General features: G+C 53.3%; 1 protein-coding gene across 1 annotated transcript in view; it reads left to right on the top strand.

Moving 5' to 3' along the window:
* The first annotated feature begins 7,283 nt into the window (after positions 1 to 7,283).
* PLEKHG3 (pleckstrin homology and RhoGEF domain containing G3) overlaps positions 7,284 to 27,286 on the top strand; it is a 34,646-nt gene continuing 14,643 nt past the window's right edge. The window contains exons 1-7 of the mRNA XM_090034545.1: positions 7,284 to 7,483; positions 20,913 to 21,286; positions 21,994 to 22,094; positions 22,821 to 22,890; positions 23,288 to 23,334; positions 23,779 to 23,929; positions 26,776 to 26,907. Of these exons, the coding sequence (XP_089890671.1) occupies positions 20,957 to 21,286; positions 21,994 to 22,094; positions 22,821 to 22,890; positions 23,288 to 23,334; positions 23,779 to 23,929; positions 26,776 to 26,907 (831 nt within the window). The 5' untranslated portion in view covers positions 7,284 to 7,483; positions 20,913 to 20,956. The remainder of the gene's footprint in view (positions 7,484 to 20,912; positions 21,287 to 21,993; positions 22,095 to 22,820; positions 22,891 to 23,287; positions 23,335 to 23,778; positions 23,930 to 26,775; positions 26,908 to 27,286) is intronic.

Below are 27,286 nucleotides of genomic sequence, written 5' to 3' on the forward strand. Positions count from 1 at the left end.
CCTGGTACCTGAGTAGGAGCTTGGGATGAGCGTGGAGTGCGTGTCTCACACAAGCACCCACTTGTGTCCCTCCCACAACCAGGCACTGGCAGAGAGGTGTAATAGCACCCTGTGCCTTGGGAAGCTGTAGTGTGGTAGCAACAGAAGCTGTTAGGTGTTTGTATATAATCAGCACCCAGAGCTTCTGCACATTCCCTCCCACACTCCCCAGCCCCTTAGTTATGCCACTAGGTGCTGGGCAGTGCATGGCAAATGGGAGCCAAACTTTATACAACCCAGATGTTGGGTGGGCCATGCAAATAACGAATAAGCAAATGTGCATGTTCATTTGCAAACCAATAACAAAAATTGACTGTTATTCTTGGAGGCTGAGGTTCTTCATGGTGGGAGCAGCACATACTTTACTTTGCCACTAGGTTACACAACTAGGGGTGACTGCACTGGAAGGCTGGGAGGGAAGTAGATACCAGGACTCCTCTACCTTTGTGTTCAAATCACTTTCTCCATTTTATACCCTGGTCTGTGTACATGCTTTCACAGCATCTGATGAAGTGAGCTCCAGCTCGCAAACGTTTGTGCTATATATCATTTAGTAAGTCTATAAGGTGAAAATTTACCCTGCCTCCTGGTTTTAATGTCCATCTATGAGAGGGATGTTGGATCTGGTGAGTTAGAGTGGGGTGGATGGGGTAGAAATGCAGGATGCCTAGGTTCCCTCTCAAGCTTGTAGAGGACAGTTGACTCTAGTAGTAAGAGCAAGAATGGGAGCCAGCTTGGTCCAGTAGCTGGAGGTGGGTGCTGCCATTCCAGCTGTGCAGTTCTTCCATCACTGGACTCTCAGCCTTGTGCCTCTTCCAGTGTTCAAGCAAGACTGGGGAGCTGACATGGAACTGCTGCCCCACTTCAAGGTGTGGTACACAGCAGCCACTTGGGGCTCCTCTGCTTTACAGACTGGGTTCAGTGAAGGGGGCCTTGCTACAATGGCAGGGAGCACAGGGAGCCATCTCTTGGGAGTTTGCAGCTCTGTGCTGGCCATGGGCAGGTAGTGGGCACTGCCAGGTGGCTCCTGCACTCTGGATGCCTCCAGCCCACCCCCAGGAGGCACATACAAGAGCAGCCCCCCTACACTGGCCCTTCTTTCTCCTAAAGCTACAGAGATCACAGATCCACCTTCACCCCATCAATGGCTGCTTACAGTATGTGCCCAGGGTACTACATTGCCCAGCAGGGCCCATTTATTGTCCCCCTTGTCATGGACTCTGCTCTTGAGCACCAGGAACAAGCACCATTCAGACCCCAGCCCTCCAATGCTATTTGTCCTGTACCAGCCCTGGTGCCCTCAACTATCAAGCCCACACCCCTGTGCCAGGTCCATCCTAACATAGATCCTTGCAGCACAGTGCCCTGGTAGGGGAGTCCCTAGAGCCTAGTGCCCACCTCTGATGCCTCTCCTTGCCAGCATTACCCTGTCCCAGAGACTCTTGCAGAAAGTGGGCTCTGCCCTACAGTGTGGGCACTGCACTGGCACCAGCTCTCCCAGTTGCAGGGAGCTGAGCACATGCTGAAGTCCATGTTCCAGGCCCTGTACCAGAGACCCTTGCAGCAAGTGGGCTCTGCCCTGCAATGTGGGCACTGTATTAGCATCAGCTCTCACAGCAGCTGGGAGCTGGGCACGCGCTGAACTCCACACTCCAGGCCCTGCACATGGGGGTGGAGGGGGTGATGTGGGCCCTGAACAATCCTCCCTTTGAGCAGGGAAGGCGAAGGCCCAGCACAAAGCGCTCTGTCTGCCCATAGAATGGCACCATTCTAGTGTACGCAGGTGCCTGCCTAGAGCCGTGGGGCACTAGGATGGAGCAGGCAGGCACTCAGTGGAGAGGGAGAGTGGAGACTCAAGTGTGGGGAGGGGGGCAGGGGAAGCAAATCTCTGGATATAGCCTTTTCCCCATAGACTTTTTCCTGTCCCCATGACCTGGACACCTCTCCCCTACTCTCTATGGGGGCCTTCCACACTCTAGGATGCCCCACTTGGTCCAGCCCCCACTGCTTCCTCTTTGGCCAATTTCCATCCTCATGGCTTTCTACCCCTGACTTCCCACTGCATTCCAAAACCATGGATCTGCTCAGGTTCACAAGCAGGCAGAATGAAGAAAAAAGATTTTTCCAGAATTATGGCTGCTTACAGCAGGGATAGAACCATGAAGCTCACCCACCTTCCCTTCCCAGCTCAGGCAAAAGCTACAGTCTTAACATTTTCATAGATGAGCTGTCATCATCTCGTAGCTGCTCAGACAAAACCTGAAACTGTAGCTGCTGCTGAACATTGGACTCCACAGATAGATCTAGGATTTTGAAAAGATCTGCAGGCCTGTGAAATTGGAGATGGGAGAACAGGAGAAGCTAACACAACAAAATTGCCAAGCAAAGGATAGGTTGATTATCGAAACACCAAGACCATTCACTTGTGCAGTAAGAGCAACCATCAGGAATCAGGGAAATTATAGTGAACCATGAAGTCAGTTGACTGTACCAATTTAAACAGAAAGCTCCCTGATGCTGAACAAGGTGTGACTACATCCCTCTACCTACCTCCACCCCTCCATCCCTGCAGCTGCTACAGGGAAGAGCAGCTGGCTGGGTCAGGGATGTACATCATGTGTTCCCTGTAAACATTTACCTACAACTGGCCAAATTAGGAGCCATCAGCCCTGGAAAACCTCAGATCATGTTCTCAGTAGAGACTGGTTATACTTGGACATGTCAGATGACTGCGAGTCTGTCCACACTGAGAATTCGTCATCCTCTCCCAGCTCTTAGTAACTGACCAAGCTCTGCCTGCCCTCCAGCTTCTCCCCATACCTCCAAAACTCACTGAACATGCTCTATCCACAGCCTCTCACTTGCTCTTGGTGTGTCCCCTGCAAGTGCCCCATATGAAACAGAATGGAAAGGTTGCCTGACTGGGATGACAGAGTAGGGGGAAGGAAAGCTGGAGAGGGTGGGTTGCAAGAACCTGAGTGGGGGAATAGGAGCCAGCAAAGTGGCTACGAGAAAAAGGATCAGGGGAGGTTTGGAGAAAGCAGTTCCTTGATGACTAGGACACACTTGTCTCAAGAACCTGGAACTGAACCCAGCCACCTGGGTTATTTTTGCAGGACAGTTCTTCAGACTTATTAGACTTTTCTGCTTTTCTGACCCGAGGGAACTCAAAGCATTCAGCTAATGTGCTTGGCTTCTCTCCTGCTAAATAATGTTTGCCATCATCCCATCACTGGGGAAACTGAGGCACACAGTGGAGCAGTGATTTGCCCAAGGTTCCCTAGCAGAGATTGGGCAGAGCCAGGATAGAACTCAGGTCTTCTGAGCCCTGGTCCAGAGCTCTGTCCCCTAGATCTTGCTGCCTACAGATCACTATACATTAGGGCGTTCAGACAGAGTCCTGATACCATGAGTAGGCTGAGGTGACAGCAGCACAGCAGGAACAAGAGTAAATATAAATTGATTGTGCTTCTCCTCATTCATGACAGGGAACAACTCAAGTCCTAGTTCTAAAGGAGGGAGTGAGCTTGCTCACAACCCAGCTCACCTATCCTGGTAAACCAAGCAGGGCTGGTGCAGCAAGGAAGGCTCTAGGTGATGCTGACAGGTCTGTGAGGCAGGGCATCCTCACTGGGGAATGGCTAGCTGGGAGAGATTGAACCAAAGTGCTCATGCAGGAGTGAGCTGCAGTGACACTGCTGACCAAGCCACAATGACTTAGACATAACCAGTGTAACACACTGGAGAAAGCAGAAAAGAGGGAAGAGGTGCTCACCAGCCTTGACCACCTTGCCTCACCTCCAGGGTGATGCAGGGGCTGAGTCTCGGGAAGAAGCAGAGGAAAGCCCTGTATTCCAGGGAGTTGCCAAATCTGTGGCATGAGCAAATCTCAAGTGCAGATACCAGACACCCATTGCTGGCCTTTGCACAGTGATGTCACACTATGCCCCCAGTCTGCCTCCTACTGGCCCTAGAGACACAGGATACCTTAGTCCAGAGGTCAGCAACCTTTCAGTAATAGAGGGCCAAGTTAACACACCTCAGTCATGGTGAGGGTGGAGTGTATAATTTATTATGGGATTGATTTTCAACAGCAATGTGACAGTGGGCAGTTCCTTCACAAAGCCCATGTGCAAGAATACTGGCCTCACCCTAGCTCCTTGCAGTTTCTCAGCAGTGGTAAAGACTCATGGAGCATCCACCAGAGCAACCCCTGTAGTCCTGCAAGCCCTAGGAGAGAGATTCTTGACCTCATTAGACTCAAGGCACACCTCAGAACATGCCAGCTCTTAGCTTTCACTCATTATTTGACTACAGAAAAATAATAGAGCAATTCTTCTGTTGCAAAGAACTCAGAAAGATTATAATAGGTCAAAATGTTTTCAACACTAGGGATTCCTATTTGAAATCTCTCGGTTTATCTTGTGAAGCATGTTTGCATACCTAATAGTGCAAATATTATATGACACCCTATGGCACCCTTGAGAGGATCTTAAGGCACCCCAGGGTGCCATGGCGCTATGCTTGAAAGTCATTTCCTTAAGGAGAGACAGTCCTTGCCCTTTTGCAGTAAAGGGGAGCTGGAGCCAGGCAGCCCTTGCTAACACACTGATTGAAGGCAAGTCCCCCCTGCACCCGAAAACTGAGCAAAAGGTTCCTACTTGCAAAGTGTTCCTACCAGCTGCAACAGCAAATACAGCCCTACACAGATCATTACCTGACTGCTCTGCTAGTCCCTGTCTGATCAGGGACATGCTGGAGCCCCTGCTTCAGTCCCTGGTGTTGTTCCTTCTTCTAGCATGTGGCCTGCCAAGCTCCAAGACCTGTCAGACTGTGTGGAGCATCCCAAAGCATCACACTTGTGGATGTGTGAAGCAGCCACAGTGGTTGCACGTTCTGTTCTGCATCACATGCTAGGCAGTAGCTGCAGCAGTAGGGTCTGTGATAGAGGTGCCAGCGTGTCCTTGACCAGCCAGTGTGCAGGGCAGAATGGATAATTCAGCTGCAGCTGCAGTTCCTCTATGCATCCCAAAGCTGTTTTGTACCACACAGCAGGATGGTCAGGAACATGCTGGAGCCTCTGTCCTAGTCCCTACCAATGCAGCTGCTGCCCAACACATGGTGCAGAATGGACCACGCCACTGCCACAGCTCCCTCAGATGTCCAAAAGTTAACTGTGCTTCAGGATGCTTCTTGAAGTCTGCTGAGTCCCACAGCTCAGCAGGCTGGTTAAAAAAGCTTGGCAGGCTGGATCTGGCCCATGGGCTGTACATTATCAACCTCTGCCCTAATGCAGTGCCATCTCACCTCCTCACTTTATAGGCTCTGGGGGAAACAGATGGCAGATAATGCAGTACCACATGGCCATGCCTTCTCCAGGTCACTGGGGTTGCAATGCACTCTGACCATAATTCTGGCCTGGGCCCTACGGACTCTGAGAATCAGAAATTTCCTGTCTTGGTCTTCTACTCCCCCTGGTTAGAGAGTAGGGCGCAGTCAGCACCCCTTGGGTCAGATTTTCAAAACCATTGAACAGTCAGCAGATCCTGTTGTGCTTGAGGACTGGGGGAAATTTTCTGTTGAGCTCAGGGACACCTAGGGATACTGATGTCTTCTGCCAATCTAAACCTGTTCCTTCTTTCAGCCAGAGGCACCTACCCACTGCCGAATCTTGGAAAAAACACTTGAAGGGGACCTGGAGGGAACAAATTGTCTGCCAGTTTATCTTTGAAGAACCATGAAGACAGCCTATACATTGGTTTGCTTTCTAAATATAAAAGTGTGTAGCTGATTTATGTTAACACTAGAAAAATGGGGCCTGTTTGTAACAGGAGACCTCCAGCACGTGGGAAGCCAATTAACTGAAGACAGGAGAGTGATTTTTCATGCAGTTTCAAACTCTGGAGCTTCTTTGGTAACATGTAGCTAACTGAAAGGCCCCAGGCACCCTTGGGAGAAAGAAAAATCTTGTTAAAGTTTCGTCGCCCTTCTTTGAATGAAGAAAGGCTCACAGTCTATCTTGCCAAGTCCTCAGGGAAGATCAGACATGACATACTCAGTATATCTGAGATTTTTTTTTTACATCGAGACAAATGAATACACATTTAAAAGCCAGGCACAGAACACCTTCCTTTGTAGATACTTAGGTTTGCTGCCCAAAAGGCCCATTCTGTGCTGTGCAGGGGTCAGATTGGCCTTTCTCCCTAAAGTGCTGCACCTAGCCCTCTCTTCTGGTGCAGGCACTGGGAGGGACCTGGGGGGTGGTCTCTGGAGTGTAGACAGCCACTCTCCAGCCAGACTTGCATTTACTATGACCCCATCCCAGGGGTTAAGGCCCTTTCTGAGCCTCTTCCTTCGGCACTGAAATCAGTTTGCCTTCACCCAGCTGGACAGCCTTCCTCGACAAGCAGGCAGGGCTATGATAGCTGAGCCCCAAGTAGGGTGGCCATCATAGGGGGCATTTTGGTTTTCTGCTACTCTGTCCTCTGTTAATAGGAAACCCGATGCGGCGCCTTGATGTCCTCTATTTTTCTCTTCAAGAGATGTCCCCTCCCTGATCAGAGCTGTGCACAGTCCGAGCATATGGAGACCCCTTGCAGTGCTTCCACCACTGACACTGAGCACCATGGAGCCAGAGACTGGATAACACATCTTGCCCCAGCCCCTTGGTTGAGAGAGGGCTCCAACCCTCATGTAACTGCACTGTGCCCCAGGCAAACCCAATAAACACAGCCACTGCAAGTGAGGTCTCACTAAGGCCCCAAATGTCCCTTGCGGGCAACTGCACCTGTCTCCAGGCAGGGCCAGAGTGCCTGGCAAATGTGCAGTCTGTGTTTGTTTCCAACAGATAGGCTGACATGGGAGGAAGAAACAGGGATGCACTGGCCTAGGCACTGCACTGTGGATGTACTTTTCTTGAGAGGGCAGATGCAGAGCACCGCTTGTAAATCAGGCCCCTGCCCTCCTCCTCTATCTTCTCCACGAGAAAACCAGAGGACATAAAGGCGTTGGGGTTCGTGTCACTAGAGGACAACCGGACTGTCCTCTGCGATGGCCGCCGGGTGGGGGCAGGCACAGGGAGTCTGTGCCGTGCCAGCGGCACTGCGGGCTGCCCACTGCAGGCCCCGGCTGGCAGGGCCCCAGAGCAAGCGGGCTCTACAGGGCAGGGCAGGGCGAGGGGGCAGCGCCATCCACCTCCGCCCCACGGGACCGCGTGTGGGAAGGGAAGGGAAAGGCCCGCCCCACCCCGCCGCTGCGGGGGAAGGGAGTGAGCCGACGGGGTCGCGGGGCGGCTCGCGTTAATCATTAGCCTCCAGCGAGCCGGCCCTCGGCCCCGAGTCTCCACCTCCCCGGGCCCGCCCGCCCGGCCCGGCGCCCCACGCCCCACTTCCTGCCGGGCGCTGAGCTGCGCGTCGGGGCTGCTGGCGCCGCCGCTCCTGGCCCGGTGAGTCCGCGCGGGGGGGAGATGCGGGACCGGGGCCAGTTGTGCCTTCTTCCCGGCGGCAGCCAAGGACGCCGCGCCCCTGCCCGCCGGGAGTAACTTCCTGCCCGCGCCGGGCAGGGACGCGGCCGCCTCGTCGGGGGTGCGGCGGCGGCGGCCGTGGCGGCCCACGCGGGATGGGGCCGGGCGCAGCCCCTCTGCCTCGCCCGGCTGCACCCGCTCCCGCCGCGGCGCCAGGTCCTGCAGAGTGCCCCGGCCGGGCCGCGCTCGGGAGAGGCGGGCGGGCCGGGCCGCGGGGCTCCCGCCGTGTGGAAGCCGCGGGTCTGGGGCGCTGGGCGGGCGGCGGCCAGGACGGGGCTGGTGGGGCACTTGCATCTCCTGCCGCTGATGACGTCCTGGGAAGCCCTAACCTGGCAACAGAGCTGGCTGCCACAACCCTGGGTGCCCCCACGCTGCGTGGCATCCGCAGGCTGGGCTCTGTTTCTGTGCGCGTCTCCTGCCAGGAGCTCTCTTGCCCCTCTTGTGCCATGGTAGCGTTGAAGGGGGCAGCTGTGCTCTTGGGGACAGTGCCCTTCTGGGGGGGCCTGTGGACTTTTACCTCTGCTCCCAGTAGTTTTGGAGGGAGCCTGAGGTGCAGACTACCTGGTGGCAAAACTCATCCTGGGCCTAGAGCTTGAAGATTAGGTCAGCTACGGCATCAGCTAGATGTGGCTTTAGAGTTATCAGTGTTTTTTTGGGCAGTGAGACGTGTGGGGAGAGGCTCAGTTGCTGCAGGCCCCAGCTTAGAGATGCTAACTGCTTGGAGTATATCAGGGCCTTGGAACAGGGCAGCTCATTCCTCCCCAGCATAAGTTCCATGGAGATGCGTGTCGGACACTCCCTAGATTCCCCACTGGGATCTGAGCATTGTGCATCAAATGGGGAGAGGCTGGGATCCCCTGCTGTCTCCCATCCAGGAGCACTGCTTCCCTGGCATCATCTGCACTGTCACTGGGAGGCTCCTCGTACAACTGGGTTCTAGCTTACTGACATCCGATCCCGGGCAACTTGGACATGCCATGGTCTGGCGGAAGCCTGTGGTTCCTACACACTGTCTTGCTCAGGGTGGGTTCTTGACTTGGTGGTTTCTGGTGCCTGGGCCTGTTGGGCTGTAGTGTTGTACAACTAGGCAGTGCCCCATGTGATGGAGCTGAGCCTGCCCCGGTGTGCTGGCCAGGACTGAGGCATTGCTGTTGCACTGTAGCCTAATGCAGGTTAGCTTTGTGGCAGCTGGAATCTTGCAGCCAGCTGCTGGCTGTGCCCCATGTGTTGGAGCTCAAGTCATGGTGGCAGCCTCCATGTTTCAGCCATCCTCTGTTTTCCCAGGACCTGGAGTGGGCACCTGTCTCCTACCAGTTAGCTCCTACGGCACATTTCAGTCTCCTAGAAACTCCAAGAGTTAAGCTAAGGGTTTCCTGATTTTTTCCCCCATTACACTACAGATCAGATAGGGCTGTGGGAGAGTCAGCTGACTCGGGTGCCATCAGTCAGATGGGCCAGTCTACCCCACAGGCAGAGTCCGATCCTGCCCATACTGGAGACTGTCACTGGGCCGAGGAAATCATATGGTGGTGGAGTTGTCACTGAGGCTGGAGTTTCCAGCAGGACTCGGCATGTGCAACAGGAGCTGTGTTTGTAGGAAGGGACTGGCAGCTCTTGCCCTGAGCCTCCCTGGTGTTTTAGGGGGGCTGATCTTGGCAAGAAATCTGGGCCAGGCTTGGCCCTGTGTGCCTCTTGGAGGGAGGAGGAGGCAAGAGGGAGAGGGATTTGTGGGATTTTTTTTTTTCTCGGCCCCGCTGCTGTAGGGCTGGGTGCTACTAGAGGTTTTGTTTGTAGTCAGAGCCCAATTATCTGCCTGGGGACTGAGTAGCCTTCCCTCCCAGCCTAGCTCTGCCTTTTGGCTAGGGCTTCCTCCTGCAAGCCTTTCCACAGATGGCTCCAAGCTAGTTTTTCCCTTGCAAGTGCTTGATGTGTGTCTGCACCCACAGCATGAGCTGAGTCCCCAAGTTACCTGGCACTTGCCAAGCAGGAGGGCGGGCCACAGAGCTGGCAGCCTCCAGCTCCTGCTCCCCCTCTCATTCCAGACCCCCTGCTTCCTGCCTGGGCTGCAGCCAGCTGCTTTCCCACATGCTTGCTACCTCTCCCCTCCCCTTCCTCCCAGCCCGTGGAGAGCCATGGGAAAGTACCTTCAACACTGCCTTGTTCAGAGTTTCCTGTGCAGGAATGTGAGGAGGCTGACTGGATAGGACACTCTCCCATTCCTTCCTGTGGGCGGGAGAGCCCAGGGCTGGGCCTGCTCCTGCTCTCCTCCGCTGTGCTGGGCCCATTTTCTGTCTCTGCCCATATACCCCGTGGGTCCCTACCCAGCTCCCATTACCCCCATGGAACTGTGCATACATTCTCGTGATCTTGAGTGACTTGTCCAGACAGAAGTGGCCAACAAGGAGCTGGCACCTTCTCCTGGTTCTGGGGCACTTAGTATGAGTCCCTAGGAAGGCTGGATTGGGTACCAGCCCCTTGAGCTGCAGAGCCTAACAGCAGCACTGTAGTTTTGTGCAGTTCTACACAGGTGTGGGCTGGAGCTGGGGCTGGGGCTTGGGCTTGGGCTCTTTAGTGCCCTGAGACGTGCCCGGGCACATATTTTTTTCTAGCCCAGCTGTAGCAATGAATTAGCTTCCACAGCTGGGAGACACAGATGCAAGATCCCCAGCTGGTCACACCAGTCCCTCCCTGAGGCCTCAGCATTCTTGTGCTGGATGAATCCCTTGAGCTCACCCTGACCCTGTTAACAACCATCTCACAAAAAATACCAGCCATGCCTAAAGGCTAGCCTCTCTATGGGAAACTCCTTTACTGCCCCTGGGACCTGTAGATTAGTTCACTGCTGGCACAACTCTGCACCATCTCCACACACAATTGGCATGTAGAGCATACAAGTTTTGGGATCCCCTGCCACCCTGTGTGGCTTTGGTCCCTACCAGTTAGCTTAGGTTGCTCTGTGGCATGCAACAAGTAATGCATGGGTGCCTTAGAGGTAGCTGGATCTAGTGAGCAGGACACTTGATTAGAGCCAGGAGACCTAGGCAGAGTTCCAGCTTTCTGGCTGCCCTGCTGAGTGACTTTGTGCATGTTGTTTCCCCTCTTACACTTTGTTTAGGTGGTTGATTATGTGTCATATCCTACATCTGTGCAATCGGACACTGGTCTCAGATGATCTTAGGGCACTTCTGTAACTCAGGTGGCTGTGATGCCTATTTATAATGAAAATATCGTGGCCTGGAGGCTACTGTAAGTGCCTAAGAGAACCTGGTGCCCTCTTCCAGTGACATTGAAGAAGGGCTGGGTAACAGGACCAGCCCCAAGCATTGTTTTACATTAGCCCTGCTCAGTGGCTCTGGTGAGAGTGCTAGTGGTGGAGATGGGGATACTGTCCAGTTTGGGTGCAGTCAGCTCTTCTGAGAGGGCTACAGCATCCTTTAACAGGGTACCTCTTTCTCTCCTCAGGGAGACAGTTGCATCAGCCCCAGCTGTAAGGGCAGACAGTTCTTGGACATGTCTGGTGATGTCTCATCCTGTTGCCTGAAGTCCTGCAGCAAGTGCCAGTGTTGGCTTTTCTCAGTCTTTATTCTCTTCCTATCCTTCTAGGTGAACGTAGGGAACAAGAGTGCCTGGGCCTATGCCACTGACTGGAAGATGGCTCCAGAGCTAGGGTTGCCTTGCCTCTCCATCTGCCTGGTGCTAGGCACTGCCATGGCCACAGAAACAGCATGATATCCAGAGCCATCCCTAGGGGTGTGTGGGGCCTGGGGCATATCAGCCTCGGGGGGAAGGGCGAGCGGCTGGAGCAAGAAGCCAGCAGCGCATGGCAGCCACGCAGAGTGGTGGCACCCTCCACAGGGCCTATATGGCACTGTCCAGGGGGCCCAATGTGGTTGCCCCGATTTGCCCCCTTCCAGGGATGGCTCTGATGCTACCTCTGTTCCCCTGCCTCTGATCGTCTTCAGGTCCTGGATGCAACCAGGTGCCCAGTATCAGTGTGATAGTGTGGGAACAGCATGCCCAGCCCTGCTCTGGACAGCACCGGGAACCCCCTCCTTCACTGTTGAGGGTGTCCCACTCTGTTAAGTACTAGGCTTTGATGCTTGCAGATGCTGACATGAAAGTGCTTCTCTGGCTGAAGGTGAGCCTGTGTCATCCACCAAAGCTGCAGGCTCCAGGCTCCACAGTGCTCAGGACTGGTAGCTATAACCAGCACAGCATGGGCTGTGAATATCAAAGGAGAGTTGGGCACCTGCCTCCCATGGGCATTTTGGGATCTTGGAACATTTTTGGTTGGGTTTGTATTGGCCAGTTCCAAAAGTATTCCACCTTTAATAATGGGCCCAGTAATAATGAGCTGGCTCTGTGCCACTCAACTTGATTCCTAGGTGGTTTTGGACTGAGCTATTACAGGTCTTACCTGAAAGACTGGGAGAAATCCCTTGTCAGAGAAGATCCCTTGGGAGAAATCTTAATGTGTGGCACTGTTTGCAGGTGCTGGGGCCCACTGAAGCATAAATACAGTCCTCAGGGTTTCTTGTTGCTTATAGGGATTTATGTGACGATACTGTGTTAGCTCCTTGCCATCATCAGTGGACCGAGGAGCCAAGGAACCAGGCAAATGAAAGTGATATGTCCAAAGTCAGTGACAGAGTAGTAAATACAACCTAAGTGGTCCTGAGAGCCAACTTTCGCTTTTAATAGATTCCTGGGAAGCTGTTGTACATGACAACAACACAGCAACCTAGCAGGCATAGTGGAAACTGAAGAACTGCATTAGCTGCACGGGCATGATGGCCAAGTTAGCCCTGGCTGTTTCAATGCATCCCTGGTTTAACCAGAACATGATGATCCCCATTAGAGAGCTCCCAAACTATTCAAAAGAACAGTGATCAATTCCACTACATGCCAGGAGCCATCCCTGACACAGTTTTCAGATGGGGTAGGAAGAAGCAGAAATCTCTTTCGCTGCATCTTGAAAGAGCTGTCCTTTGATTAGGTGGGGGGAGGAAGGCTGCCAGACCCAAGCAGGAGTTCCTGTGGTTCTTCCTGGACCCAGCTGCATTTCTCAGCTTCAGGTCCTTTTGAGGTTGCAGCCTGGTGTTAGTGTTTATCTAATCTGATTATTGAGGAAATAGCAGAGAGAAGTCTGGAGGCTTTTACCTGCCACGTGCCTGCTGTGGGAGTGGGGAGGGGACCAAGGCAGGGTGGAATAAAAGGATAAAGGTACTTGCTGGGTGTTTGATTGCTCCATGTTCAGGGGTTGGGGTTGGGGCTGGAGCTGGGAGCAGATAGCTCTGTTGCTGGAATCTCACAGCTTCTCTGTCCAGCCTCCAGGAGCTGTGGTATTGAGATCCCTAATCCTCTCATGCCGAGTGGGATTAGAACATCCCAGTGGGACAGCAGGGTCTGACCAGGGGTGGGCGTCATAGGTGGCATTTGCAGGTGAGCTACGAAGGCTGCTATGCCACAAATCCCCTCACATCTATAAGGAGAAACCCATATCTCAGCCCAGCCGGGGGGAGAAGGGGATGGGCAGCCCTGAAGTTAGCTTCCCCCTTCAAGCAGACTTGTTCTGCTCTCCAGTTTTGTTTGGCCTGTACCCACTCTCTGGCAGCATATGCCTGTCATAATTTAGCACTGGGTGTGAAATCTGGTAGGCCCCTGCACCTGCAGGCAGCACAGAATGCTGGCAACTCATTCAACCATGGAGAGGTGCGTTGCAAGGCCAGCCTCTGAACTAGCTTTGGTTTGAATGCTCTCTGGTTTCTGTTCATTTCCAGCCCCGCTTGATTTACTGCAGGCCTGGCTGGAATCCCAGGCTGAGGGTTTGTGACTTCCTTGCTTTCCAAGAAGCAAGTCCAGGTGCTCAGAACTCTGCTTCCTTGTTCAGGGTTTTGCACTGCGCCTGTGTGAGTGGCCCGGCCAGACTGTGCACTCTGGGTTGATGGTCTTATGCTCTGGTTGGGTTTTTCCAACTGAGCTCTTTTCTGCAAGGAAAGTTTGTGCTGCTGACAGGCGCCTAGTTGGCATCTGGGAGTCCTGCCCTGCAATGCACTGTCTGCCTGCTGTGCCCTGGAATACCCTTTCCAGACACAGGGGAACACAGCCTTCTAGCCCATTTAGGTACCTGGCCTCCCAGTAGCAATGGGGAATGGTGGGAGAGCAAGCATCCTGATTTTGTGCTACTGACACAGGTCGGCTGAGGAACCTGTCTTGCTCCCCAGGGGCTTTTAAGTGCCTGGCTACCTGTGGCTAGCCTGGACTTGGCAGTGGGCACTGTATTCTTTCCCTCAGTGAAGCTAGTCCTGTTGCAGAGGATGATGTTGAAAAGTCTAGGCTAGCTCTGGCACTGCCTAATGTCCCCTCCCTGATCAGAGCAGTGCAAAGTCTTGAGTGCGTGGAGTCCTCTTGCAGTGCTTCCACCACTGGCACCTGGGCATCATAGAGCCAGAGACTGGATAAGACATCTCGCCCCAGCCCCTTGGTTGAAAGAGGGCTCCAACCCTCATGTAGCTACACTATGCCCCATTCTCTGTGGGCAAACCCAATAAACAAAGCCACTGCAAGTGAGGTCTCAATAAATTTAATAGAAAAATTTCATAGACATTAGGGCTGGAAGGGACCTCAGAAGATCATCGAGTCCAGTCCCCTGCCCAAAGGGCAGAAAGTCAGCTGAGGTCATAGGATCCCAGCAAGATAAGCATCCAAATGTGTCTTGAAGGTGTTCAGTGTAGGTGCTTGAACCACCTCTCATGGCAGGCTGTTCCAGACCTTGGGGGCTCAGACAGTAAAGAAATTCTTCCTTATGTCCAGCCTAAAACCGTCTTGTAGTAGTTTATGACCGTTTGACCTCATCATCCCTTGGGGAGCTCTGGTGAACAAACGTTCAAAGCCTCAAATGTACCTTGCAGGCAACCGCACCTGTCTCCAGGCAGGGCCAGTGTGCCTGGCAAACAGATGCTGTCTGTCTGTGTTTGCTTCTTCTGTTCTCCACAGCAAGATAGGCTGACATGGGAGGAAGAAATGGGGATGCTCTGGCCTGGGCCAGATGTGGATTGCACTGCACTGTGGATGTATTTTTCTTGAGAGGTCAGATGCCCAGCACTGCTTGTAAATCAGGCCCCTACCCTCCTCCTTTATTAAGGGGCTTTAAGCCAGACCCTGCAGGGCAGTGGCCTGAGCGGCGGGTGCTGAGTGCAAAGCTGAGGCACGCAGACAATCTGACAGGCCAGCAGAACTCGCTTCTGAATAACACTTTTATCAAACTTGTTTTCAGAAGGCGGCTGCTGCTCTTTGAGTTCAAAGCCGCCTCCTGACCCACTGTATGCTAACTATGTTAACTGTTTCCCTGCCAAACAGCTTCCCCGTAGAGCTCCCAAGGACTGAGATGGGGCCATATAGAACATACTAAGGAGGTTGGCACTTAAATGGGACATGTCTCAGGTTATGGTAGGCTGTACCAGTGAAGGCTTTTCTGGACCTGTGTTGCAGGTGACAGTCTAGATGAGAGGATGGGGCACTAGACTCCAAAGGTTGCAGATCCAGGCTTTCCTTCAGCTCTGCCCTGTCAGTGGCCTGGGGTGAGTCCCTTTCCAGTCTGTGCCTCAGTTCCCCCTTCTCCCATTGTGTTTGTTCAGCAGCCTAATGCATGGGTAATCTTTTAATGTGTGGCACTGTTTGCAGGTGCTGGGACTCACTGAGGCCCCACTGAGGTGTGAATACAGTCCCTCAGGCTCTCTTGTTGCTTCTCATACACAATGGGCATAATCCCAGATAATGCTATTCTCCCTCCTCAAGTCCTCCTACCCCTTGGCTTGCTAATGCAGTAGATCTTAATATTGACAGACAGCATTTTGTTACCATGGCAGGCAGCTCTCAGTCAGTTGCTAAATAACCTTCCCTGCTGTTCTAATTGGAGCATCCTTTTCAATTGCTTGCCTCTGTTCCTTCTTCTTTTCCTTCTGTGGTGTTGCTCTGTGCTTAAACAGCTGTTGCACTCCACCCCAGAGGTGGTCACATCTCACTGCTAACAACTTCACAGCAAAGCTGCAGCCATGGTTGCAAAGCACTTGGGGATGACAGAGCCACATCTCTGGGACATATTTGCATTTTAAACTGCATCTGGAGGTGGCAGAATTAACTTGACTCAGCCTCGCTCAAAAGAGAACAACTGCATTGTGAAGTAACCCTTGAGCTGCTGGTCTGCCGTGACTACACATGCTCAGGTGTAATTCCCAGAATGCCTGGTTGCAATGCGTCCCGTGCTACCTGGCACTGTATTAGTCTGAGCTGAGCTAGGCATTCCTCCCCAGCAGCTTAGGGGAGAACTCCCTTGTCCTTCGTGGGCATGTTGAGCAATTGTGGAAAGGTGCCTCCACTGTACCAAGCAGCTGATGAGTTGTGTTGGTGTTAGCTGTGCCCTGCAAAGCCCTGTGGGACAACAGGTCTGAGTAAGAAGGTTTAGTGTGTGGACAGGACTCAGGTCAACAGCTGGTCTTTGGGATGCAACCCAACTGAATTTGTCAGGGAGCACAGATCTCCGTGGCCGGTTTCTTCCCTGTGGCAGCTATTTTTTTTTCCTATAGCTACATGAGTAAGAAACACTGAGATAATGTCAGTGCTTGCAGGTAGACCTGGGTTTCCTTGACATGCTACAATGGCTCTTGGAGCTGCTGCTTCACCTTCATTGCTCAGAGACAGGAATACACAGTGCCAATCCCCTGCCCTCCCCTGCCCCTTGCACCTACTGGCTGCTCTGCCCTGGGCTCAGGAGACCCTTTCCCCTCTTCCCCACACCCCCTGCACATACTGCTATGGCTGGTTCCTCTTGGAAATCCATGTGGTAAAGTACTGGGTCACTTTGCTAACCCTGTCAAAGAACTGTTTGCTACGTCACTTCATGGAGGGAGCTGCATTTGAGTACGTGGAGGTGTGATTGCTGGGTGGCTAGGGGACAGCAGATTATCCTTTCCCCAAGCACAGAGGATGCTAACAGAAGTAGAGATTGGCTGCATACCTGTTCTGGATTAGGCTGTCTCTGCTCCCACCTCAGCTGAAGAAGGTGCATGACTGAGCACCATGGACTCTGGAAATCCTGGCTGGACTCATCCTGTGCTGTGCCTGGAACTAGCTGGGAGTTATGGGGGCTATAGCCATCCAGGACAATCCAAATTTGGATCAACCTTCCGCCCACTTGCTGCCTTAGCTGTCTGTGGACCCCTGTAGGGCTGTCATGTGGCTCATAGACATACCTGTTCTGTTCTTCAGCCACCCAAACCAATCCATGGAGCTCTGGTGGAGGCAGCAGCCCCCTTAGTTTCAAGGTTTCTTGAAAAGGCTTTTATGGGATGGCAGACCAGGTGAGCATAGCCAGGGGCAGGCTTCAGGGAACCAAAGGGTTTCTGTAGCATCCATTGCCATGGCAGCAGGAAGGTCCCTGGATGAAAACAAGGTAAGAATGAGAACCATGGACCCTGGGACACTTCTGGGTCTTGGCCCACTTAAAAAGATGGTGGGTGGGTAAGGGGGATGCTGGATAGAGAGCAGAGAGGTACTTACCCCAGGTCACTCTCCAAGGCAGTGCCCGAACTGACAACGCATCCCATGTCTCCAGGCTTCAAGCCCAGGGTTCAGCCCTCCAGGGCGTGCTGCCTCCATTGGCGCACAAGAATGCTAGGGGAAGGCTTTCCAGGAGAAGCCTTTCCTGAGAGCCAGTATGACCAGTCCCTTGGCCCCAGGTACCTGCCTAAGTCCTCTTCTGGCAGGCAGGGTAAAACCTGGAGGCTGGGAGGTAGCAGGAGGCAAAACGGGGTTGGGGAGGGGAGTGGGGTGAGGTGTCATCCAGCTGGCAGGGTGAACTTCCCGTTAGCTGGAGTCTTTCCAGATCAGGGCCAGAATCCCTTTCTAAAGGATGTGCTCTATTTCAGAGCTGGGGGGAAGAGAGGGGGCAGGCCCTGATTGAGGCTTGCTGCTCCAGCCTCTACAGGATGTCAGACTGGGTGAAGTCATGGCCCCTCTAGCTTTGAAATGCAGGAAAGTCCTGACTCTTCCCTCTGCCTGTTAGAGCAGCGTGAAATTGGTTCAGAAGGAAGAATTACTGTGTTTGGAATGGCTGGTCCACCTCCCCAGCGCTGTCTGCTATAGCTGCCAGGATCTGCTTGGTTTTTTTGTTCTGTCACCCTTTGGGTCTCGTTTTGGCTCTGACAGAAGTGCTGAGCCCTCAACCATAATTGCGAGCTGAGATTCTCACAGAAACGCCAGAAGGTGTCTGGGACTCAAAGGAGTGTGCTAAATATTCTTCGCCTGTCCTTTCCTGAGTGGAGCCCTTTTCCATCAAAAACGTGCCCAGTGGGAGCATGTGATGCCCTTGCCCATACAAGGAGAGGTTCGTAGGGGCTGGAAAGGCACCGGTTTGCCAGGGCTTGGCTTGCTATCATCTTTTTCAGTGAAGCCCAGCAATTTTGAAGGCTGCAGCAAAATGCTGTCCCAGGCTGTTGAGTGGGAAGCACCTGTTCATCCCTATGAAAGGGACCATATATGTGAAGCTCTGCATGAGCCCTGTAGGTATTTTCTACTTATGGTAGTCCTGTAAGGCGCACTCATTCCAGCTGCGCTGGAGCTGTAAGTGTAGGGCAGCAAAGACCCACAGGGTCAATTCTGGGCCTCATAGAGGGTTGTGTCCAGCTTCCCCGGGGGGGCGGCTCTAAAGCTGTCTTCATGCATGGCAGTGCAGCTCTGTGTGGCATCACACTGATGTATGCAGCAGCGAACTGCGACCTGTGCGAACTTAGGTGTGTGTGGTGCTCCTGAGGGTTGAGGCCCTGGGCACCTTTTGCAGCTCGGTAGTGTCTGGCAAAATGGGTGGGGAGAGAGATGATCTCCCTTGAAGCTTTGTGGCAGCTAGCGTGATGGGGAGGCCCTGATTTCTGGGTCGTGTCCACAGGGCCACATAACATTCAGCATGATGTAGGTGCTGATCTAAAACCCCAGGCACCAAGCTGGATGCTTCCGCTCCTGAAAATCATTTGCCAGATATTACAGCTATAGGTCTGTGCAACCTGCCCAGAAAAATCCAGGGTCTTCTCAGAAAGTTGCTCGGACCCAGGGTGGATTTAAAAAGCAGCCCAACCCGTCTTGCTTTGCTGTTTCCCATCCTGCCCTTGCTGCTTGGGCTTTGTGTCTCTGAGGGGGTACCTGAGCCCAGTGAGAGCATGGGGTAGCTTGCAAACCAAGACCCCCTCAGTTTGGAGCAGCTCACGTTCTCCATGACATACCTCTGCAGCCAGGGCTTGAAGATCCCTCTCCCTCTGCTGTGCTATCTGGCTCTCACAGAGCTGGTTGCATTTGAGGACTGCTGTGCACATGTCTGTAGCACAGAAAAGTGGGGATGGCCCTTTTGTGGACTTGAGTAAAGGCAGGAAAGGCTGAGGGTGCCTAGAGGAAGCCCAGCATCCAGGGCTGAGCTTATGAAGAGAATTCCCCTCTGGGTGTGGCACAGCTCCTTTGTGTGGGTGCATGGGAGGGTGACAGAGCAGATCCAGGTACAGGGATGACGCAGCAGCGCTAAGCCTCTCCCTGCTGCCTGCAGGCTGCTCCCTCCCAGGCCGGTGGTGCCAGCTCACACTGCCTGGGCTGGAACAAGCTGAGCTGCCTTGGTCTGCAACCAGCATGTTTATCTGGGAGGAAAAGGGCAGCAAGGGTTGGTTTTCAGCGTGCATCTCCAGGCTCTGGGGTAAGAGTCCCCCTGGCTGGAAGCCCTGAAGGCAGGTTGCAGGAATGGTGCTAGGGAGCGGTGACTGGGGCAGGTATAAGGATCAGTGAGGCCATGCCCCTGAGCTGGAGCAGCACAGACCTGCAGCCACATGCCCGCCTGCTCTATTCTGGAGGGTGTGTTCCTGGTTGTGTATGCTGCAAAAAATGTGGAACTCTGCTGGGGGGTGGCAACACTGCGAGGAATCAAATTACCTGAGCCTGAAAATGGAGCATCCCCTTCTGGGGAGATTGGGGTGGGAGAACCCTGTTTTGTAGTAGCATTGTAGGCCTGATGCTCTCGTGATGGGTATAGGACATGGATGCTCAACTCCGGGTCTGAGAGTCAAATCCAGACCCCAGAGCCATGTCATCCAGCTGCCAGGGCTCTCCACAAATCCTGTGGGGAGCCCTGGAAGTCATGGCCCTGTACACTAGATTGGGCATACAGACTGGTGCAAGGCCTGATCCCAGGGCATGGGGTCGGGGTGTGTGTGATGTGGTCCCAAAGCCTGATTCTGGCTGGGCAAAGACAGCATGGGTATCACATCCTGGGACTCTGCGCCACCCCTGCCTGGCCAGAATTGGGGTCTGGCCAAGCAGGGGTGGTACAGGGTCCCGGGGTCCAATCCTGGTGAACGGGTGCAACACGGGCTCAATCTGGCCCGTGGACTGACCCCATGCCATTCATCTGACCTAGAGTGCCAAAAGTGTGAGCCTCATTGGTATAGTCAAATGTGCCCACCCTGGGCCCCAGTGCTGGGGCATTTCTGACCCTTGGGGCTGGCATTTCTTATCTCTCAAGTGGTAGCTCCTTCTAGGGGAAAGTGGGCTGGTTCCCATCTCTCTGACTTGGGGTGGGAAGTGGTGAAAGTGTGTGTATGAGGTGGGGGAGAGGAAAGGTGCATGTGTGTCAAGGTGGGCGTAGGCCCCTCTATCCTCAGCCATTGCTGGCTTTCTCTTGAGCAAAGGCTTTTCAGTGCCATACATCTCCCTGAGCTTGACTCACCACTGGCTCTACAGCACAGGCCTCATGTTCAGCCACCTGAAGCAGCTCTGCTCTGCTAAGGGACTGAGCAAAGGCTCCTTTTTGTTGCCCATCAGAGCTGCTGAGGTGAAATAGGTGCACTTGCTGCTTAAGAGACAACAGCTTTTTGAATATAAGTATGTATTTGTGTTCCCAGAGGGATGACTTTGTGATTAAGAGCTATCTCTGCCACTTCCTGTCAAGTAGCCCTGGGCATGCCACCTATGCCAGAGTGTTCATGAGGGGTCACTGATTTGTGTGCCCAGCAGGAGACTAAGAGTGTCTCTTTTTCTCCAACATGCATGCCAGCTGCTACCCCAGGGAGCCGTGAGGTCTCTGCATCACTGACAGCCTAGCCACAGCAAGTGAACTAGGAATGCCAGGGCAAGGCCCTGCTATTTTGCTTCTACTTCCATGTCATGGGTTTGTCCCTCTCAATTGCAGCTCCCACCTTGCTCACCCTATTCTGGGCTGGGAGACCATATGGTGTCCCATGAGCCTGGACTCTGATGCTGGCAGCGGGGAGTCTTTGGGGCTGTGTGCTTCCCAATCACAGTGCCTCTGTCTCTTCCTCAGTCGTCCAGTGCCCCTTCTGTGACAACATTGGCAGAGATGACAGGATGCCTGTCCCTGCTTCTGCAGGGTTGCATGCCTTGGAGTACCTGGTGAACCTGATACCTCATGCCAGCCACGCCATGGAGGAAAAGGAAGAGAGGCGCCGGGCACCAGCTTGGGATGGGTGTGCTCTGCGGGTCAGCCATCTGCACAACAGTAACAATAATGCTTCTCCAAGGGGCTGGCTGAGCCAGAAGGGCTCCCACTCCCTCTCACCCTATGGCTCCAAGGCCTCCACTGCTGGCCGCCGTGAGCTGAGCTATGTGGAGCGTGTGGTGCTGGAGATTGTGGAGTCAGAGCGCATGTATGTGCAGGACCTGCGCAGCATTGTGGAGGTGAGCACTCCCCAGTGCTAGGCAGGGCAGTGCCTTCCCCAGGTTGGGATTCTGGGCTTTTCAATACCTATGTACAACATATACGTTGGCCCAGCATGGCTTTGGGAGGCGCCCCATTGTTCCTGACATCCACAGGGGCTGGTATTGGGAGTGGAGTGTCTAGCTTGACACAGATTACCACTTTTCTGGGCTCCATTCTCCCATGCAGGGGATGCCTAGGGTCTTTGGTTTCCCAGCAGCTAATCAATAAGAAGAGTTAAGGAGGGAGAAAACTGCACTATGGCTGTTTGAGACTGTCCCTCATACTGCCTCAGGGGCTGGGATTTGGCTTAGTGCTGGGTGGTGTTTCTCACCCAGGCTTCTCTAGGGCAAGGGTAGTTCTCAGCATGTTATGTGAATCTGGGCTGATGTTGATTAGGATTAGGAGCTCTGCCCAAGTCCAGATGCCTAATACCCACCCAGGGGTTGGAATGGTACAGAACACAGCTTTGCCCGTGGGCAGTGGTGGGGACAGGAAGGCTTTGGCCTGGATGGGGAATGGTTCTGCTGCCAGTTGACTAGCCTGGCCCTGAGGGTGGAGCTCCCTGCTAGTCAGAAGCAGCTGTAATCCAGGAGGGCAAGGAGTCCCCTGGCACTGCCTGCAATATGCCCTGAGTTCCTTTGGGAGGTGCTGGCCTGTGCTGCCTCTGATCATGGTCATCCTACAGGGCTACCTGGGCAAGATCATTGATGTGCGGGAGGATCTGCTACAGCCAGACCAGGTCAGCGCACTCTTTGGGAACATAGAAGACATCTATGAGCTGAGCAGGTGAGCCAGGGCCCCTCCTCTCGCCCCTCTTCTAGAGGGAGAAATGCTGCTGCATTCCTGTGGTGCAGGAGAGCCAGCACCAAGCCAGTTTCCTCCCTTTACTGCCATGGTGATTTGACTGTGCCTGTGACTCCTGCCCTGCAGCCCTAAATATCTCACCCCTGGCCTCTCCCCCAAACCCTGCTAGGCCCCCCAGTCCTGATACACAGCCCCCTAGTAACCCAATCCTGGGCTCTCCCCACAGTTCTGTGGGTGATCATCGGTCCTGCCCTTGACACTGAAGCTGTCTCAGCTAAGAGCCTTTTGGCAGGAAGCCCTGAGGGAAGGGTGAAGGCCAGTCTGTTTATAGAGACTGTGCGTTGCTTGGGACAGGAACATGGCACAGTGAAGGGCTGCTGAGGCTGGCACAGTGAGAGCCAGTTGCTGGGGTCTGGGGCAGGGAGTATCTGGCCACTTCATCTCTGGTGTCTCATAACCCTGGCTCTATTTTGATTCTCTGCTGGCTCTGGAAGGCCCTGCCCAGGTGGGTACCATGTCTGGATCCCGCATGCCCCACTGGCCAGTTGGATGGTGTGTTTGGGGGTTTTCTTGCATGCCTTCAGCATGTGCCCAGCCCATGTACCTACCTATCCTGAGCATGTATGTTCTTAGTGGGTTTTGTTCACTTTGTGGGGGCAACACAGCTCAGGTACTGCCCCAGACATAACCAATGCACTCTCCACTCAGTGAGCTGCTGCACGACCTAGAGAGCTGTGACAACAACCCAGTAGCTGTGGCCAGGTGCTTTGTAGACAGGGTAAGTGGGGCATGGATGACTTCCCTGGGGGATGTCCTGGTAGCACATTGCACCATGGTGCTACATGGGGGAGCTGAGAAGCTAAGGGTTGACACTGAAGCCAGTTGTCATGATGGGAGAGGGCCTCCCAGTTCACATGGCTGACGCAGTGAAGCCTTGACAGATGGCAAGGACTCCGGGTAGCAGAAGGGGTCATAGCATCAGGATGGGGTTGGCTGGAGAAATGCCAGGGGTTGGGTGGGAAAGGGAGGAGAGGAGGGTGGATGGGGTGCCTCATGGTGGCAGGGTGGATGGGCTGGGGCACTGAATGGGTTGTAGGTGAGGGGGCTGAACCTCAGGAGACAGTGTGGTGGGGAGCTCCCTTCTTTGGCTTTACTCCCTCTCATTCTTCTTGCAGAGCCAGGATTTTGACATCTACACGCAGTACTGCAACAACTACCCTAAGTAAGTGTGGACACAGAGTGGGTACTCTCTACTGCCACAGGGTTGGACACGGTCTGGCTGCCTTATGGGGAAAACCTCGTCCCCTCCCTGGCCTGTAGCAGGTGCTCCCTGAGGGCTGGGGGTCTGGGAGCAAGAGCTTGAGTTGAGTTGGAGGTCATAGGTAATGTTGCCCTGCTGCCCATGCGGTCATGTATAGATTTGGGGCCTGCTGCCCCCAGGGTCTAATCTGAGATGGGAGGTCCTGTGTCATGGCTATGGGAGAACCTGGGGGCACATCTGTGCTCCAGGATGGTGGAGGAAAGTACTTGTTCCCTGGCAGCCTAGGATGTCGTATGTACCTGTCATCACTGGATGCCACTGGGTTCTGCTGAGCCTTGCTTGTGCCCTGTGTTTCTCACCATGGCACCTAGCCATCCCCCCTCATCCCAGTACCCATCCTTGCAGCTCAGTGGCGGCACTGACTGAATGCATGCAGAACAAGCAACAGGTCAGATTCTTCCGTGAGTGCCAGGAGCAGACACAGCATGCCCTGCCCTTGGGAGCCTACCTGCTCAAGCCTGTCCAGAGGATTCTCAAGTACCACCTGCTGCTCCAGGTAAGCCAGGCAGCAGTGCCTCCTTCTCCTTAGGCCCTGCAAAGCCTCTGCCCACCCCCACCCCATTGTCTTCACTCAACAGTTTCTTGGCATTGGTGCCTCATCCACCACCACCACCCTGTCCACTACCCCCACCCCAGCTCTTGCCCACGCTTGCCTGGTATCTTCCCTGTGCTGCTGCCTCCTGGCCCCTCCATCCATTTAGAAAAGGGCAAATATAGTACCCATCTTTAAGGCGAAGAGGGAGGATCTAAGGGACTACCAGCCAGTCAGCCTGACCTCTCTAGTTGGAAAGTTCTCAGAGCAGGTTCTTAAGGAATCCATTATGAAGCATCTAGAGGAGAGCAAGGTGAGATCAGTAACAGTCAGCATGAATTCACCAAAAACAAGTCATACCTCACCAACCTGAATTCCTTCTGTGATGGTGTCAGGCTCTGTGGATGAGGGGAGAGCAGTAGGGATGGTATATCTTGCTTTTAGCAAGACTTTTGACACAGTATCCCATGACATTCTCATCAACAAGCTAAGGAAATACAGACTAGATAAAAATACTATAAGATGGATATATAACTGGTTTGATCATCATGGTTGGTAAGTAGTCCTCAGTGGCTCAATGTCTACTTGAGAGGAGGTATCAAACAGGGTTACTCAGGGTCTGCCCTGGGTCTGGTATTGTTCAACATCTTCATTAAAGATTTGGATGATGGGATTGAGTGCACACTTAGCAAACTTACAGACAATACCAAGTTGAGTAGAATTCTGGACACTTCAGAAGGCAGGTTTAGGATCCAGGATGACCTGGATAGACTAGCGGACCAGGGCTCAGAGGGTAGTAATCAATAGCTTGTTTGATTACTAGATGTTGGCAGCTGATATCAAGTGGGGTCAGTCCTGAGGCTGGTTTTGTTCAATATCTTCATCAACAGCCTGGAAGATGGGATGGAGTGCAACCTCAGCAAGTTTGCAAATGCTACCAAGTGTGGGGGAGTAGTAGATACACTGGAAGGTAATGGCTAGGATTCATAGATTTCATAGACATTAGGGCTGGAAGGGACCTCGGGAGATCATCGAGTCCAGCCCCCTGCCCAAAGGGGACAAATTGGTAAATTGGATGATTGGGCCAAAAGAAATGTTATGAGGTTTTAATAAGGAGAAATGCAAAGTTCTGCACTTAGGACAGAACAATCCCATGCACCTGTGGAGGCTGGGGACTGACTGGCTAAGCAGCAGCTCTGCAGAAAAGGACCTGGGGATTACAGTGGACAATAAGCTTGAATATGAGCCAGCAGTGTGCCCTTGATGCAAAGAAGGCTAATGGCATACTGAGCTGCATTAGTAGGTGTGTTGCCAGCAGGTCAAAGGAAGTGATTATTCCCCTCTATTCAGCACTGGCGAGGTCACATCGGGAGCACTGTGTCCAGTTTTGGGCCCCCCACTATAAATTGGTGGGCCAATTTGTGAGCAAATTGGAAAAGAGTCCAATGTAGGATGACAAAAATGGTTGGGGTGCTGGGGCGCACATGAGGAAAGGCTGAGGGAACTAATCTTATTTAGTTTGGAGAAGAGAAGACTAAGCGGGGATTTAATAGCAGCCTTCAACTACCAGTAGGGTGGTTCTAAAGAGGATGGAGCTGGACTGTTCTCAGTGGTGGCAGATAACAGAACAAGGAGCAGTGGTCTCGAGTTGCGGCAAGGGAAGTTTAAGTTAGATATTAGGAAAACCTTTTTCACTAGGAGGGTAATAAAACAGTGGAACAAGTCACCCAGAGAGGTCACGGAATCTCCATTCTTGAAAGTTTTTAAGACCCGGCTAGACAAAATCTTGGCTGGATTTGTATGGTTGGGGCTTGTCCTGCTTTGAGGACAAGATGGTTGGACTAGATGACCTCCTCAGATCCCTTCGAACCCTAATTTTCTATGAGTGTGTAAACTGAATATGAGCCAAGAGTGTCCTCATGTTGCAAAAAAGCCAACAGCACTCTGGGTTGTATCAACAGGAATGTCACTTTACAGATCAAGGATAGTGATTCTTATGCTCTTTTCAGCACTGGTGAGGCCTCACCTGGAGTACTGTATCCAGGGCTACATACTTCAAGAAGGATGTCGACAGTTTGAAAAGAGTCCAGCACAGGACAGCAAAAATGAGCAGGGGCCTGGGAGACGAGACATGAGGAAAAGCAGAATAAACTAGGATTACTTAGCTTGGAGAAGAGAAGACTGAGGGAGGATTTGATAACAGTCTTCAAATACCTGTAAGGTTATTACAGAGAGGATGGAGTTGGGCTTTTCCCTGTGTAAGGGACAGGACTAGGAACAATGGCCTCAAGCTGTAGCATGGGGAAATTTATGTTGGAAATTAGGAGGAACTTTCTGATCGTGAGAGTGGTCAGGCATTGGACCAGGCTACCTAGAGAAGTTGTGGAATCTCCATGCTTAGAAACTTTCAAAAGAGACTTGGCTGGATGGTTTAGTCGGGAATGATCCTGTCTTGAATAAGGAGCTGGAGTAGATGACTTTGTGAGGTCCCTTCCAGCCCTCCTTTCTTATGATTGCAGGATTGACAAGTATGCTGCACCCCATCTGAGGCCTGCGCTTTGAGCATCCCCATTACACACTCCCCCACTGCCCCAAGCCAAGTAATCCCCCCTGGCTGAGTCAGGGCAGGCCATGAGTATCTGTTAGAGAGGAAGGCTGGGGAGCAGGGAACTAAAGGCTCAGGTGGGAGGGTATGAGTAGGTCACGTGCTGCAGGAGCAGGCCTGGGTATGGAGCTGGCTGAGTAGGGCGCTGGGAGCTGCTGGGAAGCTGAGGGGCTGGGTGTGCCCTCATGTTCCATTGTGCCCTCAGGAGATTGCAAAGCACTTTGACTTGGCAGAGTCGGGCTACGAGGTGGTGGAGGAGGCTATTGACACCATGACCTGCGTGGCCTGGTACATCAACGACATGAAACGCAAGCATGAACACGCCGTGCGCCTGCAGGTTACTGAGAGCAGGGGAAGGTGTGGGGAGCTATGAAGGCACATGGGGATTTGGGATACAGAGGCTCCTAATCCTGGGGGGCGGAGGGAATGAAGCAGAAGGACAGTAGTGCAGAGATCAGCAACTTATGGTCCACATGGCCCACTAAGCTGTCAGATCTCGGTGGCAACTCTGTACAGGGAGTGTTTGGAGCTGGGTGGCAGTTTGGCGTGGGGAATGTCAGAACCAATTCAGTGCGGGTCAGTGGCACTGCGGAGGGCAGGGGGTTGGGGGAAAAGCAGCAGTAGCAGCAGGGCCTGGGTCAGCAGTATTGGCCTACCTTTGGCTCTAGCCCTGTTAATGCAGACTACTGCTCCTAAAAGGTGGCTTAACTCTTCCA

The sequence above is a fragment of the Crocodylus siamensis genome, chromosome 2 (assembly GCF_052110815.1).
Source record: "Crocodylus siamensis isolate JL-2025a chromosome 2, ASM5211081v1, whole genome shotgun sequence".
Lineage (NCBI taxonomy): Eukaryota > Metazoa > Chordata > Crocodylia > Crocodylidae > Crocodylus > Crocodylus siamensis.